At 35.1% G+C, this 16,813-nt stretch overlaps 2 protein-coding genes and 1 long non-coding RNA gene across 3 annotated transcripts; 1 reads left to right on the top strand and 2 right to left on the bottom strand.

Annotated features, from left to right (window-relative positions):
• Nucleotides 1-9: 9 nt before the first annotated feature.
• LOC113708032 (protein SUPPRESSOR OF FRI 4) lies at nt 10-7,193 on the bottom strand. The gene is made up of 7 exons (XM_027230469.2): nt 6,775-7,193; nt 4,628-4,728; nt 3,938-4,061; nt 2,415-2,839; nt 1,302-1,456; nt 1,140-1,193; nt 10-401 (listed from the first exon to the last, which is right to left on the bottom strand). The coding sequence occupies exons 1-7, from the start codon at nt 6,969-6,971 to the stop codon at nt 330-332; spliced, it is 1,128 nt and encodes a 375-aa protein (XP_027086270.2). The 5' UTR covers nt 6,972-7,193; the 3' UTR covers nt 10-329.
• Nucleotides 7,194-8,366: 1,173 nt separating this feature from the next.
• On the top strand, nt 8,367-9,716 carry LOC140013986 (uncharacterized). Its single transcript, XR_011820839.1, has 2 exons — nt 8,367-8,952; nt 9,098-9,716. It is a non-coding gene; the product is annotated as an uncharacterized lncRNA (long non-coding RNA).
• Nucleotides 9,717-10,094: 378 nt separating this feature from the next.
• On the bottom strand, nt 10,095-10,637 carry LOC140014231 (agamous-like MADS-box protein AGL62). The gene has a single exon (XM_072064661.1). The coding sequence runs from the start codon at nt 10,635-10,637 to the stop codon at nt 10,095-10,097; it is 543 nt and encodes a 180-aa protein (XP_071920762.1).
• Between the last annotated feature and the right edge of the window lie 6,176 nt (nt 10,638-16,813).

Genomic DNA, 16,813 nt, shown 5'->3' with positions numbered 1-16,813 from the left:
AAGCATAACTGATCTACGAATTCCCCAAATAACATTAAATCGCATCTGCTTCAAATCATATTTAGATCCTCAATTTACAAAACAACGCTGACCCCTTACAAAACCTTCCAACTCAGTTACAAGAATCTTTTGAAACTTTTCAACTAAAGGTTAAAAGAATCATCCTACCTCACTTCACTTCTAAGCATACAACACGAAAAGAAAAAGAGTTTTAGACTGAGCAGGAACTAATCACTTGAGGTGCTCGAGCAAGTCTTAATTTGAGACTCGATTTAACTCTTGAGCTGCAACCAGAAAGGTCTCCAACTTCTAACACTAGGCCACCAAACCTAAAATGCCATACGACCAGCAAGCCTGCTTTCTGATATCCTTCTATCAATTGCAGCATCAATTGAGCTCATCTGGAACACATTATCCGGAAAAAGAAAATCAGAACAGAAACATCATCAAAACAGATTACATGCTGAACCACTCATATAAATTTAGCTAGCTTCGGTGCAATGAATACCGAACTTTACAAAAGAAGCTGACCTGGGCCAAGTTTGAATTCACTGTTCGGCCACTTAAGTATTTTGTATCATTGACATGAATGGGCAAAACTCTGTAGGGTGGAGGTAATCTTTCCACCCAAACCCCACACTTCATGATCAAGCATAGGGAGAGTAATAAAATAAACAAATTAAAATTTCTAAAGAACAAATACATACACGCTGTTCTTAATGTTGTACACTGCTATGCCGAAGATTCCTCAAGTAGATCACAGCATGCTTGTCAGAATGGTAGTTATTAATTATCAGCAAAGATATTGAAAATACCTACTTGAATCTTTGATGACCACAAAATTGGTAGGACTGCTTGCCAAGCTCAGAATTACCCAAAAAAGGGTAAATACAGCCCATGAATCAATGGGATTGAAAAGTAAATACACACTCGACAGAATTGCTCCAATATGCAGCAATTTTCTCATTTTTAAGGGGGATAAAGATGGGCAGGAAGTACAAAAAAATACCTTTAGAAAACAATGTGTTAACAACTGAATCTGAACAACCACTAAATACCCATCAGGATATGGGAGCAACTCATGTCCACATCTGTATGAAAGAATCTTAGTAAGGACGTACAGGGTAGTTATGACTTACCTGGCTAGTCTCGTCATGCACCTGATATTTCAGCAAGGACATCCTTCTTTCCTCCTACACAAATTTATAAGTCAATGAGTTTACACCAACAAAGCAACAACCAACAACAGAAGAGAGAATTGTGTATTCTACAACTACAGCAGCACAGGAAAGCCTGCTAACCATGGACATAGCTTCATCATCCCAAACTAAGTAGACCTCATTTCCTGCTGGCTGACTAGCTGGAGCTTTGTTTGCAATTACCGGTGGTGGTCCAATGGAAGGGCCACCAGTATTTGGACCAGAAGCATATGAATGTGAATTCACAGGCATTGCAGCTGCAATTCAAAGGAAAAACAATAAATCAAACACCAAATTAAAACAGCCTAAAGCATCACAAAGACCAGAAAAAGACAAAAAAATCTGTCATCAAAATAGCCTAAAGCATACATGCATGACCCCCCCCCCCCCCTCCTTAAAAAAAAAAAAAAAAAAGCTGAAAATTATAGCATCAATACATCCAAATCAAATATCTGTTATCAAGACAATCTATGATTTATTTTCTAATTACAGCTGGGCATGGATGCTGCAGATAATGTGAAAGAAAAGACAAACATCTTGATATAGAAATTCAACTAAACAAATGACCAAGGAAGCAAGACCCAATATGGAATAAAAACTCCAAAAACCTGTTCACAGATTTCGCATGAATTTCTATGGACAGAAGTGAGGGGCAACATGACCATCGCAGTATTGGAAGAGCCATTTGGCATAACCCACCACAATTCCAGGAAAAACTCTACATAGCCAAGTAACAAAAATACCATAATAACAAGAAAGATTATATATTTATTTTACAAAATTCGTTATCAGAAAGAACAAATAAACTACTACATGGAGATGTTGCACAACAATTCACCCACAGATGGTCCAAAAAATCAGGATAAAGCCTATAAACCCACACAACTGGTACATTGTAGATTCCCTGAGTTGCAAGGATGGATGCCCAAAAATCTCCATAATACTCAAAATCCCAGAATCTAAAAGAACATATCATATTGCTAGCACATAGAAGGACCACAAACATTTCGTCAACAATTTTAGAAGAAGACCTAATAGTAGATTTTGACTAAGAATTTAATCCAGATAACCAAGCATGCAAGCCATAAACAGAAAGAGATTATCTCAAACCTGGAATCCCAGAGGTCGCAAAAGTATTTGTAGTAGATTTTGACTAAGAATTTAATCCAGATAAACACGAATGCGAGCAATAAACAGATAGAGATTATCTCAAACCTGGAATCCCAGGGGTCGCAAAAGTATTTGTAACAGAAGCATTATTGTTCAAGTATCCATCCACAGAATTTGTTGTTTCGGTCAAAGTGCTCAAAGGAAGACTTGTTGGTAGCATGGGTGCAGAAAATGCTGAATTTTGAGCAGGAACATTGCTACTTGGAACAACAGGGAATAATGGCTGAGATACAGGAATAGGTGGCGGAGCAGGAAGCCCTGGAGGCACAACGGGAACAGATGCTTGAAGCCCTGGTGGTGCAGTGGGCGGCAAGGGAGGCCTTAAATTCTGCACTGGAAACAAAGGTTGTGGTGGCAACCCCAATGGTGCTGATGGTGGAACTGACACAGCTGAATGTTGTGGATACCAAGGTTGAGGGCGTGGTGCAACTGGCCAACCAGCAGGAGGGATTGGTACTGCAGGATTGTAACTGCAGTATACAGCAAAGTTAACACAAGTAAGAAATGGAATGCATAACGTGACAAATTTTCAGAAATACAGAAAAATGATAGCCATAGAGCTAGAAACTAGTGGAAAATGAGTTTCAGAGGTAGGTTAAAGATCTAAATAACTTTTATTTAGCTCAAACGTTCATAGTAGTCAAATGGAGTTCTAAGTGAAGCTGAAACTTGGCTTGATTTTCCAATGATAATTATCAAAATCTAAGGGAGTTCAAGCTAGGCTTGATAAAAAATTTTCAAATTTGATAGCACAAGCCCTGACGCCTAATACGGTTAGATAAAAGAGACGAATATTTCTACATTGGAGTTCAGGTTCAAAGCTAAGTCAGTGCTGACTATATTTATGTGGGTACATTTATGTACACATATCTACTATAAATCATGCCCTCCCTCCCTCTCCCTCCCCCTTGTCCCCTCCTGCTCCCCCTCCCTCCCTCCCTCTCTCTCTCCCACCCCCCCTTCCTCCCTCCCTCCCTCCCTTCCTCCCTCCCTCCCTCTACCCCTCCCCTTCCCCCTCTCTCCCTCCCTCCCTCCCTCTCTAGCAGGTATATCTATTGCACATTATCCTAGTATGTAGAAACACTAAGAAAAAGTTCTAGCAGGTTAACTGAACAAGCTGTGCTTTAAGATTGGCGTAGCCTACAAAATGAGCTTATAGTTGAGCATAAATTTGATTCATCTAACTACAATGGGGCACAAAGTTAATTAAACAAGTTGAGGAGCGTTTGTCCACAAAAAAACAAGTAGGACAAAACGCATTTCCTCGAGCACAAAGCATAGTAGGTGTGCAATTGAATGTTGTGTAACAAATACAGTTTTACAGCACTTGGTCAACATGAATGTCATTACAGAATAAGCAGGGCAAGTGTATCAGTCTGCCATTCTCTTTGGGCTGTTACTCCAAAATCTTACTGTGATGAGAAGACGGCAAATAATTTTGAATGGATACAGGTTTATGTAAGATATAGGAACATGAAACTAAATTCTAGCACAATAGTTAAAAGATTTATTTCAAAGACATATATTTCAACAGACACTCTTCAGTGAATGTTATAACAGAAACATACAGAGTTGGCATCACTCCAACACTAGACTGAGGAGGATAACCCACGCCTAATGAGCCCTGAACCACACCACCAACCTGGGTTGGTGGAATTTCCACCTTGGGAGTTTTAGCTGGTGCCTCATCATCTGCAAGATGAACAGGAGTCAGAAACAGTAACCACAAACATAATCTGCACCATGAGCAATAAAAGAAAATGCTACTTGATGAATGGCAGGCTTTTGCAAGACCAACATAACAATTTTCCTTCTCCTAACATCTTTCCATAGGGCCAAATAAACAGCATTTGCCCATAGTACATGACAAAAGATAAAAGGCTATTCTCTGCTTTGTAACATGAAAAATGCATATAAAGAAGGAATGTAAGGGAATCACTCATTAAACCACCACAAAAAACATTAGAGGAACTGAAGATTTATTGAGAATACAAAAAGTCAACAACAATTCCTTATGACAATGTAATGCCCTCAAGCATTTCTGTTTTCAAGTTTCAATGGGAACCAAGAAGAAGAAGAAGGTTTCTAATCTTCACTCCATCTACAATTAACCATAACACACGTCTGCTACTAATCCATCCCTTACCAAAGTTAAAGTACATATGATTATTGTATTAACTTACACTCCCATGGCACTATAACCCTTTCATATTTGTAATCATCAATTCATTTTACAACTAATCATATACCAACAGTACCTTCTTCTCCATAATGAGCTGCCAGAATGTCAGGTGGAATTCCTTGCATTCCATATATTTCAATATCTGTGGATTCCCTACCAGGTTTTGCATTCGGAACCCTGCAAAATATTGTTGGCTGTAAGCAAAAATTCGTTCACCAATAAAAACAGAAAAAGGCTTTAGCACTTCAGTTCTAGATCTTTAACAGTGATGTTAGTACTCACTTTACAAGTGAGTGCAGAGCCAAAAATTGATATAATAAATGAGTGATAAACAAAGAGAGAACATGAATGAGCAAAAGGAAATTCGCATTGAGCAATCAATATTACATGCTTGCCTCTCGATTCAAATTTCAACTAGACTAACTAATTCCTCATTTTTTGTCAGTTGAAAAGTGGAAAAATATATGCCAATACCCAGGCATGGAGTGCACCACCTAGTATCCCACTCTTGATTCGATAATCTACATCTATTCTCTGACTTGCCTAAGGAAGAATAAACTCTACACATGATACGAAGCAGATTATAATGATTACCATCCAGGCACAAGCTATCATCTTCTAACACTTCATCTCATTGCAGTTCCCACAATTTTCATCAGAAAGATGTGATCATAAAATTCAAGAAGCGAGCAAATCTATGATAAAGTGCTTGTTTCCCACTATATTTGCACTTGTATATTCCTATATTCTCATCATTCTCCACCCAGTGATGTTTTTATCAATTTCATCTTCCTTTATAGTTCCTGTTCTGAGGGGAGATCATATAGTTCTTGTTCTGAGGCAGATATCATTGAACAAAACACAAGCTTGAGTAGCTATTTTTGAGAACCTAAGTAAGCTTGAATGAAAGGGGTGATCATATAGTTCTTGTTCTGAGGCGGATATCATTGAACAAAACACAAGCTTGAGTAGCTATTTTTGAGAACCTAAGTAAGCATACATTATATTTTTCTCTCCCGTTAACAGAAAAGCTATTGACCACAACTCTCTCCACCTTTTCCAACCCTGTTCAATTGATAATAGTAACGTTACAAGTGATTGTTACTGTCAACCTGGTTTAGTTGGATCTCAATGCAAGGCACAAAAGCTTCTGATCTTTCGCAACAACAGTCAATTACCTTCTTGTCTGTTCACTTTTTCCCAAAATTACCAACCATCATCCTAATTACTAAGAACACGCACCTTCAAACGGTTAGGTCCTTAAACAATTTTTCTGGCTTATCTCTCACTTCACCGGTTTAACACTATACTAGATCTTACATCCACTAAATACGGGCCTTAAGCATGATATTTCCAGCTAGGCTTATATTGCAAGCTTCACTAAACTAAAAATGATCGCTGATTCAGTAAACCTCGGTTCAAAAACTGGGTTTGAACGTGTCACTTCTAAAAAGAACTAATTCTGAATTAAATGGTGAGTGCAGCAAGTGACATAACAAAGAACCAATATACACATATGACCACCAATTTCAACCTAATGAGCCAGATTAGTGTATGAGGTCATTACATTAATAAACTTGCAACAGATTGTAGACATTCAACCAGTCACCTCTTAAGCTTAAACTATCTAGTTTACCAAGAAAAAAAATTTATCTACTACTTTGCTTCATTAACCTATCAAGCAGAATAAAGGCCAATGCAATTCCAAATACTTCAACACCACAAGAATATCCACTAAAGATAATTAAACATAGCAACTAATTTAAACTTCCTGATATAATTCTCACACATTCCACAAATGTAATGCTTCCGTGCACAAGATTGCTCATACTAGCATTAGAGTCCCACTCCACGTATTTAAACTTTTTTTTTCATGGCCTTTGGCATGCTCAAACTTACTAATCCTTTTCCAATTAATCACATTTAGACAATTGAAAAAAATTAGCCCAAAAAGGGAAAAAAAGCATCTTCAAATTCATACCTAGCCCCATCAGCTACTAACAACAACCAGCATTCGAACCCCTTAACAACCAAGATATCAAAATCACAACCATGAAAAAAAATCATTACAAAACTGCAACAAAATTGACTAAAAGCATCTAATTTAACCACTTCTGAAAGCTGCGCCAAGTAAAAAGCGATAAACTTCTGCCCAAAGATATCACAACTATCAAATTTCAACTTCGGTGTTTTGTGATCGATAAAGAGAATAGTAATGCATACTTGCTGACGTTTTCTTTATGGACCTGGAGGACGTGGATTTGCATACCGCCGGCGGTGGAGAGCTTCTTATGGCAGACATGGCACTTGAAATGCTTGGCCTTCTGATGCTGCACCAAAATCTTCTCGTCCTCGAACTCTCTATCGCAATAATAGCACCACACCTTCGATGTCTGAGCTCTCTTCTTCTTCTTCCCCATTCAACTGTCAATTCAAATTCGATTCAATCGATCGATTGGACAAATTAAACGCCACTGAATTGAAGTCTTAAGGTTTCTAGGCGAGAGAGAGAGAGAGAGAGGAGAACAGGAAGGAGGGGTTAGGGTTCCTGAGTTTCTGAAGGATGCCGCGGGGGAAGGACAAGTGGGCTGGCCGGCTGGGTATAGACTGTTTTTGCCCTTTTTGTTTTTGCTTTTGTGTTTTGTTGTATGATTATTTAACTATATAGAAAAAAAAACTATTTCTATCGAACAAAATAAAAATACAATTAATAAGATTGGATTCAACCAAAAATCTATTAAATATGAAAAGAACAATAACTCTCTTATTCTAAAATTAAAATACAAGAAATCGTACTTAATTGCAATATAGTTACACTCAATAATTAAGGAAAAAAGTGAAAATTACGTACATTCATTAAGCCGCTGAATGATTTAAAATGTTTATAATAATGGAAAAAGCAACAAGTGCTTAAAATTGAACTAATTAATTGATATTTACAAAGATTTTTTTTTTTTTTTTTTTGGATATGTGAAGCCATTTACATGCATTACAACATTGATGGTAGCAAATTTGTGAAGTTGACAACTAACATATGTGATCAAATGTTTAAAAAAAATATTCAATTAATCTTGGGATGAACGATAAATATAATTAAGATATTTAACTTCAAACTAAATAAGTAAGATACAAGTAATGGTTCCTTTTGGCAAAATTGGATCTTGAAAAACAAATCATGTACATTCGAGAGGAAAAATAGGTTTAATCAAGTATATTCGCTGTACACCGTTTACTTGATACATTCTAGTTGTCTGTTAGAATATTATGTTATCATTTATTTAAAAAAGAATTAGTGAAAATTTTATTTCTATTTCACAAAAAAATAATTGGAGCTTTTCTTTTATGAACAAAATTTTAAACAAACATTGCTATGATTGAATGGAAGAGCCCCGAGCTAGATCACGCGGTTTGTGGCTACTTCCGGCATTCATAGGTCGTGGGGTCGAATCTCACTTAACGCTTAGGTGCGGTTGGGGTGGCGCTGTACTCCAGACGCAGGGAATTAGTCGGGCCTCCTTCCGGTCTTGATCCGGACACTGCTGTGTTGACAAAAAAAAAAAAAAAAAAGAATGGAAGAAAAATTACGTGAGAAAGTAAGGTGGTATTTGGATTGCAATTTTCTATTAAAAAATTTTCACTTTTTTTTCATGGGCGCATGTTTTAATCGCTATTTTAATCTCGCACGTACGTCAACACTTTCCAATCACCTATCCAAAACAAGACAAAAAATAAGTCACTTTCTTACGTAGATTTGGTTGGCAAGAAAAAGTTTGATCCCTATTTGCATTTGGATCAAGAAACTTGGTACAAATATTTGACTTGACTGGTCAGAAACTATCCCTAACTAGTAACTACAAGAAGTCTGCAAACCAAATAAATTACTAGCAGATAAAACTCTTGTGAAAATTAATCGGAGAATTTGTCCGATTAATTCTTTTTTTTTGCTGATAGTTATTCTTTTCTTTTTAGCAACTTATTACTTTCTTCCACACAAAGAAAAAAATTAAGGAACTGCCTGGCTTTTCATTAAGAAAGAAAGAAACTAGGAATCTTTTTACTGAAATTAAGGATAAGCCTTTGAATCTGTCTTCCCCGTCCAATCAAACTCCTTGCCATCGCTATCCAGACTCCCCAGAAGCCCAGATCACTGACGGATCCATCCCTTCAAAGCCTTCATCAAAAGCCCTTCTTTCTCTGATACAGTTCACTTCCTCTTGAGTTCTGTTTTTCGTTCTGAATTCTTCAAGTTTATGAAAAAGAATTCTACCATGAAGTTATATTGATGAAAAGAGGAACACTTGATATCAAACCAGTCCAAAAATATGAATTAAGTTTTGGATTAGGATTTGTTGCTGTCTCTTTTTCTCTTAATGCTTGGAAAGTTTCAATTATACGTTGCAGGTAAAAAATCTGAAGGTGGTTCTTTTTTTTTTGGCTTCACAAGTTTTGATTTTTAAATTTTTTTTTTGTGCTGTTATTAATGGCTTGCTGTAAGAGGTTAAATGTGAATATCTTTGATGCTAGTGTCTTTTACAATATGATGCAGCCAAGCTGGTAACAAGAAAAATGCAGCTGAGTCAGAAACTGCATTCAGAAGAACTTTGGCAATTGACTTGTTCCAAGGTTTATTCTTAAATATCTGTTGCATGTGATTCTTGCATGTGATTCATATTCAGAAACTTCATGATATGAATTAGAGGAAAGAATCCGTGCTCTTCCCGTAGTTGGTTTTGCTCTACTTTTTAAGTGATTTGCTAAATTCTGTTAGCTATTAAAGTGAAGAATTATGGTTTGCCGTGCCGAGATAAGCAGAAGATATTGTGCTAATGGTCTTCAAAACTTTAGTGTAGAATAGCCATATATCTTTCCTTATCTTCAAGAGTAATTAGATAAATTGAGTAGCCATGCATGTACTTATCCATCTTTACTTGGATTGAACCCTTTCCAGCTTCCTGGATGAATATGAATCTGGGGCCTCTAGAATCATAGAAGTTGTTGTACAGAACAATTTGTGGTCAAGAGCGAAAGCTTTTGAAAATACACGGTTTGGATTGATGCTGTACACACTTCTGAACAAATTGTACCTACAAATTCAGCATTTGGCTACACTTTTATTTTTAATACAGATGTACATATAATATATAGGCTGAATTTGTTCTGTGCTGTATATTTGTTCATTCTGATGGTTGTAGAGGCTCACTGAACCTCTAAATCTTGCAGCCTATAGGCGTTTGTAGGCCAAGGAACATTAAGGTGGTTTTTTTTGGGGGGGGGGGGGGGGGTGTGCAATGTGGGGTGAAGCAGAAAATTTGAGCTTGACACAGAAAAATAATGATGAACAGCAATTGCAACTTCCAAAGGAACAGGTTTTAAAGATAACAAATAGCTTGATTTATTTTCAGTAAAAAGTGCATAAGCTACATCAACAATAATAGCAATAGCAGTAATAATAACAATAATGATGGGGTGAACAGAAGGGAAAGAAATGCGGCTATGTTTATTATGATCCCATCACAAATGTATCCAGAAGATTAGACTAAGAATCAAATCTTGCTGGGGGGAACATTTGATGAAGCCTCTTCTGTCAACTTCTTGGCATGTTCCTCCAATTGGAGAAGCAGATTGTCTATCTTTGACTCCAGATTTGTTACCATTTCCATATCCATTTGATCAATTGGCACACCAGGCCAACCAACAATGCCATCCTGGGCAAAAAGTTCATCCAACTTCTTGGCTCGTTCTTCTTCAATCTCTTGTTGAACTTCAAGCTCATGAAGTTGTTGCTCGAGCTGTTCAACTCTAGCTCGAGCAAGGGCCTCAGCAAGTTGATCTGCATCGTCCCTAGGCATGTCCCTCCTCAGAAATCGATTCACAACTTTGTCTGCATTTGGATGGAAGAAAGAGTGTGGCTCACCAGTTGGAGAAAAAATTATGACTCCAATGTCAACTTTGCATTCCGTGCAAAGTTCACTTGCTTCCTTGAAAAGCTCATTTCTTAGCTTGGTAAAACTAGCATACAGATCATCCTCCTTTTCTATCTTTTTCATCTCAATTTTTTCACGACCTTTCATCTGCTTATCTCCCATGAGTTTTCAACAAGTGAACTCAGGAATGTGTCTCTCTGTTCTGTATGCAAATTTATAGTTGAAAGCCAAGGGATTGCTTAATTATTGTCTTTTATAGTTAGTTTTAAAGTAAATGAAAAGATTTAATGGACGTTTTATCCATATTTGTATACGTTTTGCCCATATTTGTATCCAACTCTTTTATAATTAGTTTTAAAGTAAATAAAAAGATTTAATGGATGTTTTATCCATATTTGTATACGTTTTGCCATATTTGTATCCGACTCTTTAAAAGTAGTTTTAAAGTAAATGAAAAGATTTAATGGACATTTTTTCCATATTTGTATACGTTTTACCCATATTTGTATCTAACTCTTTTATAATTAACTTTAAAGTAAATGAAAAGATTTAATGGATGTTTTATCCATATTTGTATACGTTTTGCCCATATTTGTATCCGACTCTTTCATAATTAGTTTTAAAGTAAATGAAAAGATTTAATGGTTGTTTTAAAGTAAATGAAAAAATTTAATGTACGTTTTATCTATATTTGTCTACGTTCTGCCCATATTTGTAGCCTACCCTTTTATAATTAGTTTTAAAGTAAATGAAAAGATTTAATGGACATTTTAAAGTAAATGAAATGATTTAATGGATGTTTTATCCATATTTGTCTACGTTTTACCCATATGTGTATCCAACTTTTTTATAATTAGTTTTAAAGTAAATGAAAAGATTTAATGGATGTTTTATCCATACTTGTATGCGTTTTACTCGTATTTGTATCCAGCTTTTTTATAATTAGTTTGAAAGTAAATTGTTATGCGCTGTTAGTGTATACATTAATTGATCTAGATGCACACCATATATGCAAAATTTGATATTCAAATTCAAGATGAGATGATATAACACGCATCTAAATCCATCAGTATATGTACACACTGACAGTATATAAAATATTAATTCTTAGTTTTATTACAGTTTCTCACTCCTCTAATAATTTTATCTTTTTAAATAAATTTGAATTATTTGTTGTTATAGTTCCACTCTCTTCCAACAATATCAGCTCTTTTGATGAACTCGTATGGTTTTTAATCATATGGATTAACTTAGCATAATAAAAAAAAATTAACTATTATATGGATAGATTTACCAATATTATTGGTTACTAAATATTTGTTGATGAAGAAAATAAATTGTTGGATCTTTTGTACTTAACTAAGTATAAATATGTAGTTCTAGGTTTATGGTCATTATAAAAGTTTTAATTATCTAAAAGAATGTCTATTAAAAAACAATATTTATCAATTTTTTTGACATGCATAACAATATTTGATGAATACTTCTATATCATAGTAAAATGTGTAAAGAACTTTTTAAAAATTAGTATGATAGATAAACATTTAAAATACATTAATTTTCTAAATTAATGTAAATGAATATGTGGGATCATTGCTAATTTTTCTTATTTAAACTATTCATGCTTGTACAAATTCACAATAAATAAACCATGCCAAGGCATGGGGAAAATATTAGTCTCAAATTGATGCCCAACAAACTAGTGAGTAATAATTTTGATGAAAGTGGAAATTTTTCTTTGGACACCAATCTTAGAATTGCATGTCAGGTTTCATAAATTTAAGACAAATCCTCACTGAGAACTCTTTTTTTTTTTTTTTTTTTTTAAGGAAACTGAGAACTCTTTAGATAAAAATCTCCACGACATAAAATAACTCTGATCAACCTTCACTTAAAAGGTCCCTATTTGTTTTGAATTCTAAAGTATTAATTTATTTTGTGTTTATTCTGCCAACCAAATTCTAGAATGATTTTAAGGATTAAACATATTTGTGTGAAAACTAGCTATTTTCATGGAAAAAAAAATTAAAACAGCAATTCGCATTTGTAATCAACAATACTATTTTTTTCTTTTTTAATGTTATAAAAAGTTTGGAAGGCTTCGATTTCAGTCACCTTGCCAACAACGGTCGCTTTTGTTGTCGAAGTTAAGTTTTAGGCCTTTATAGTACCATTAAGAGTTTCCATACTGATAATAAAATTCATACTTTCTGCAATGACAAGATTATATAAGAGTTTTGCTTCAGCCTCCTCACTTTCTGCTACAAAAGGATACGCAAAACAAGCTGCATGATAGCAATTCCCTGCTCATTTGTACAAAAAGTTTCATCCACATTCTTCCACCCTTGAGCTAAAATTCTCTGCATCATGATTATTCCCAGCTTGGCACCTCCTCCTTCCAACCCAGCTTCATCCAGAATCTTTCATTGTAGGTGACAGTTAGAAGCACCGGATATGACCCTTACTGCACCACTCAACCAATGTTGCCTCATTTTCTGCCAAAAAAAACAAAAAAAGTATCGCATGCTGGCTTCATACAGATAAGACTAGGAGATCAAAGCAAGAATGATTTCAGAACATTGGCAAGAAGAACAGAAATCCCAGTTCAATTCCTCAGTTGTCTAATTCAGCCACATGCAACCAAAGAATTGGATATAGAAGAATGCACCATTCAGGAGAATTGTAGATTTATGGTTTTGAAAGAGTAAAGCTTGACCATTAAAAGAAAAAAAGGATGGCTATCTATCAACGATTAAAACCCATGCAGGACATGCTTAAGAAGAAGTTTTGCTTCCTAGGTTCAAAAAGACAGTAAAAATAGGCCAATTAACTTTCCTTTTTGTCCATCTTACATTTGCACCATTGATATCCCATTTTTGTATATCAGCATTTGAAACAATCCTCAATGAACAACATATTTCCCGCAGCAGTTTCCAGCATAGAAATTTGAAATTGTCACAAATATCTTTGAAAAAAAAAAAGCAACTTCTTTTTAAATTCTCACTAATACTAAATTGATAAAATGATAGAGATGCAAATTTTCTTGATCTAGAGATCATTTAGGGAAGCGAGTGATTTTGATTATACTAAGTTGGTGACATTTTCTTATTCCTATTAATAAATGAAAATTTTACAATTTAGGTAACTCAAATTATGTTTGGAAAAAACAAAAAAGAAAAGCTGGACAAGCGGATCAATCAGTTGAATCGGGTCATTGGTTTAACTGATTTTTGACGATTTTGACTAATTTTTTATCAAAACGATTTTATATTACAAATCATTTCGGGAAGAAGGTTGATTCATGGTCAAACCAATCGGACCGGCTGGTCCGATTTCGATCTAACAACACTGCTGGCAAGCAAGCTGATTTGTTGCTATTTGCAAAGGGGCACAGAATGACAATGTATAGTTTCAGAGGAGGAGAATCTGACAATGTGGAAGCACAGTTCAACGGGAGTCCGTCGTTATGAAAATTGGAAGCACAATTTAATGGAAGTTGACCTTCATAATGACTTTTTATTTAGTGCAACCCTTTTTTTTTTTTTTGTGTAACGACACATCTAATCTAATCTAACTTACTCCTATTCCTAAGGGGGGAGGGAAACTATTCTATGGGGTGACCCAATTAAGTCGGCGAACGGAAATTGAACCACCATCACACCAGACGGGTGCACCATGCACCCGAATGAATTTAGAACAAACCTCTTATAGTGGCACAATTAATGTGGTGACTAACTCCTCTTAAGGGAGTTGGTTAGTGCAAGCAACCCGTTTGAATTGATCATTTTTTTAAAAACAAGTTTTTTAAATATAATAGTATAGTAAGACACAAATAAAAATAACTCAAAAAATATTTCATTCATACAATATATCAAATATTTCAAAAAATATTATTGATAGTAAAAATTTTTCATATACACTGCTACAGTAAAAATTTTCAAAAACATCCCAAAAAACAGCTAATCCATGCGGAGTTTCCAGAGCTCCAAATTAAATAGGTTTTGCAACCTTAAGCAATAGGTGTTACTGTGGTGGTCAATAATGAGACTGATGCCTCTCTAAGTTGGCCTAAGCCACTATTTACTCGTTCCATTAGCTATGTGGAGTCGGAATAACACTACTGTTAAGTTTACTTGTGACGAGCAGAATGCTCCTTCCATGGGGCTGAATGAACCTCCCATGACGAAACAGCTACGTTGAAGATACAGAAATCTGGTAGCTGTCAATTCCAATTTTATGAAGCTGAATTTAAAATGAGTACTAGCTGAGTTAGAGCATTTGGCAGACCATCTTATCTTCCTTATTCACGATAACCACAGACAAGATGATTCATTGTTCTTGTATGGCTTCTAACGCGATGTAACAATTGCTCCTCCATGGTTTTGCAGATTGTTGTATTTTTTGGACTGTTTTAGTTATTTTTTTTTTTCTGTTGGACAGACCCTTTGTTAAGTAGGGATGAACTTCTTCATATGGCTCATTCTCTGTTCTGGGCCAACATGAGTTTAATCTAAATGGTCAAATCTCATGCAGAATTAGATGAGGCAAGCCTGTTACAAAGTGGCAAGAGATTCTGGAAGAAGGCAGCACTGAAAATGGGATTGATCAAGAACAGCATATGCACATATCAATCAATAACTTTGATGCCCATTACTGTCACTCATACCCATTCACTAGCAAACACCACCTAAAATTTGTGATGACCATTTGCTTTTGTGAATTATGACCATCTAAAATACTACAATATATATGTTGCTTATGGCCATTGGAATTGCAATTAATACTTGTTACATGAATGAAATTGAAATTTTCAGATCATGAATATGTCTATGTATCATAAACTTTATGAGGTTACTGTGATATATGAAGAAAAACAAAAATTATCATGTAAAAAATTGGACTCAAACTAAACTAATGGCTCAGACTGTAAAATAGGACTCAAACTAAAGTGCATTTGCCTCATGTTTTTTAACTTCATTTACCATTGGCAACACATTTGTCCAAATTATGCATTTCCTTTTCTATGAAATAAAAATATATTTTGTTGTAGTTTAGGATTTGCCTAAGGAGAAGAATGTGTAGTATGCTGCTGGCAAAACTATGAGCTGGGAAAGGTTAACTTGGGGGGTAAATGAATCAACCCAAACAAGGATATGGAACTTTAATAAGCACAAGGTACTCAAAGTTACTAGGGTAGATATATAGAGATCAGAGGCTATTGAGCTTCATACCTAATGCTAGTTTTTATTTGCCTATGAAATATAAAGAAACAAGTTTTCCTTTAGGATTAATTTTGCGTATACTGTCGGTGTCGGTGTATATATACACTGTCAATATTTGATGAATGATAACGTGCAAAATTTAAATTTAAAATTAAATTTTTTGCACGTAAATCATGGATCTAACAGTAATAAGACTGTATATAAGATTTATTCTTTTACGTTGATTTATTAACATATGCTACTAAAATGCGGTCACCATTCACTTTTTGTTTCTCTTTTCCATGTCATTGCTCCTCATTGCATATACCCCTGTAGGCTGTCCAAAATTAAACATGATGACAATAGGAACGAATCAATTTAAATTTCATAGCACAAAACCTAGGATCAAGTAACATCTTCACAGAGAAAAATGCAAGGCATTCAATAGATTTATCAATATTATTGGAAACTGAACCGGGCATTGGCCCTATTATAATTGTGATGCAGGCTGAGTTTATTTACTTGCATGGTCCCTACGTACATACATGCATCAAGCACTTGCAACTAAACAAATAATGCTAAGTGGGAGGATGTTCTATGCTAAGCAAAGCATGAGACATTTTAGCTTAGTTCATTGAATCAAATGTGGGGTGAGTGAGATTAGCATATTAATTAACCCATAATCACAAGTGGATGCCATGTGGTTTCCAAATGTATATTATACACTAAAAAAGATTACTTTGTTAGTGATACTCATCACTTTAAAAGTTTGCAATGTGCAGGCCTCTTTAGTTCTTTCTCTTTTTTTTTTTTGGGTTTTTTATGGGGGTGGGGGGTGGGTGGGGGGGCTCATGAAAAGTAATTGTTCTACATTATACAGGTTTTGAGGAAAATATGTAAATGCTAAAGATGTTAATTCCAACGAGAATGTTGCTATTTTTTGGAGTTTTTGTAAAAAAAAAAAACTGCAGAAATTTGATATGTGTGAGGTAAAAAGGTAATTGAAAAATATGTTCACAGAAAACACGTAAAAATTTTATGGGAAAAAATTGACAATCCAAACAGGCCAAAGATGCCTATCTTCAACAAGAATATTTCTTTTCTATAGATTTCTAACATCAAGTCCACGTCTCTTTT

This window comes from Coffea arabica, chromosome 9c (genome assembly GCF_036785885.1).
Source record: "Coffea arabica cultivar ET-39 chromosome 9c, Coffea Arabica ET-39 HiFi, whole genome shotgun sequence".
Taxonomy (NCBI): domain Eukaryota; kingdom Viridiplantae; phylum Streptophyta; class Magnoliopsida; order Gentianales; family Rubiaceae; genus Coffea; species Coffea arabica.
This window is presented reverse-complemented; position numbering and strand designations above follow the sequence as displayed.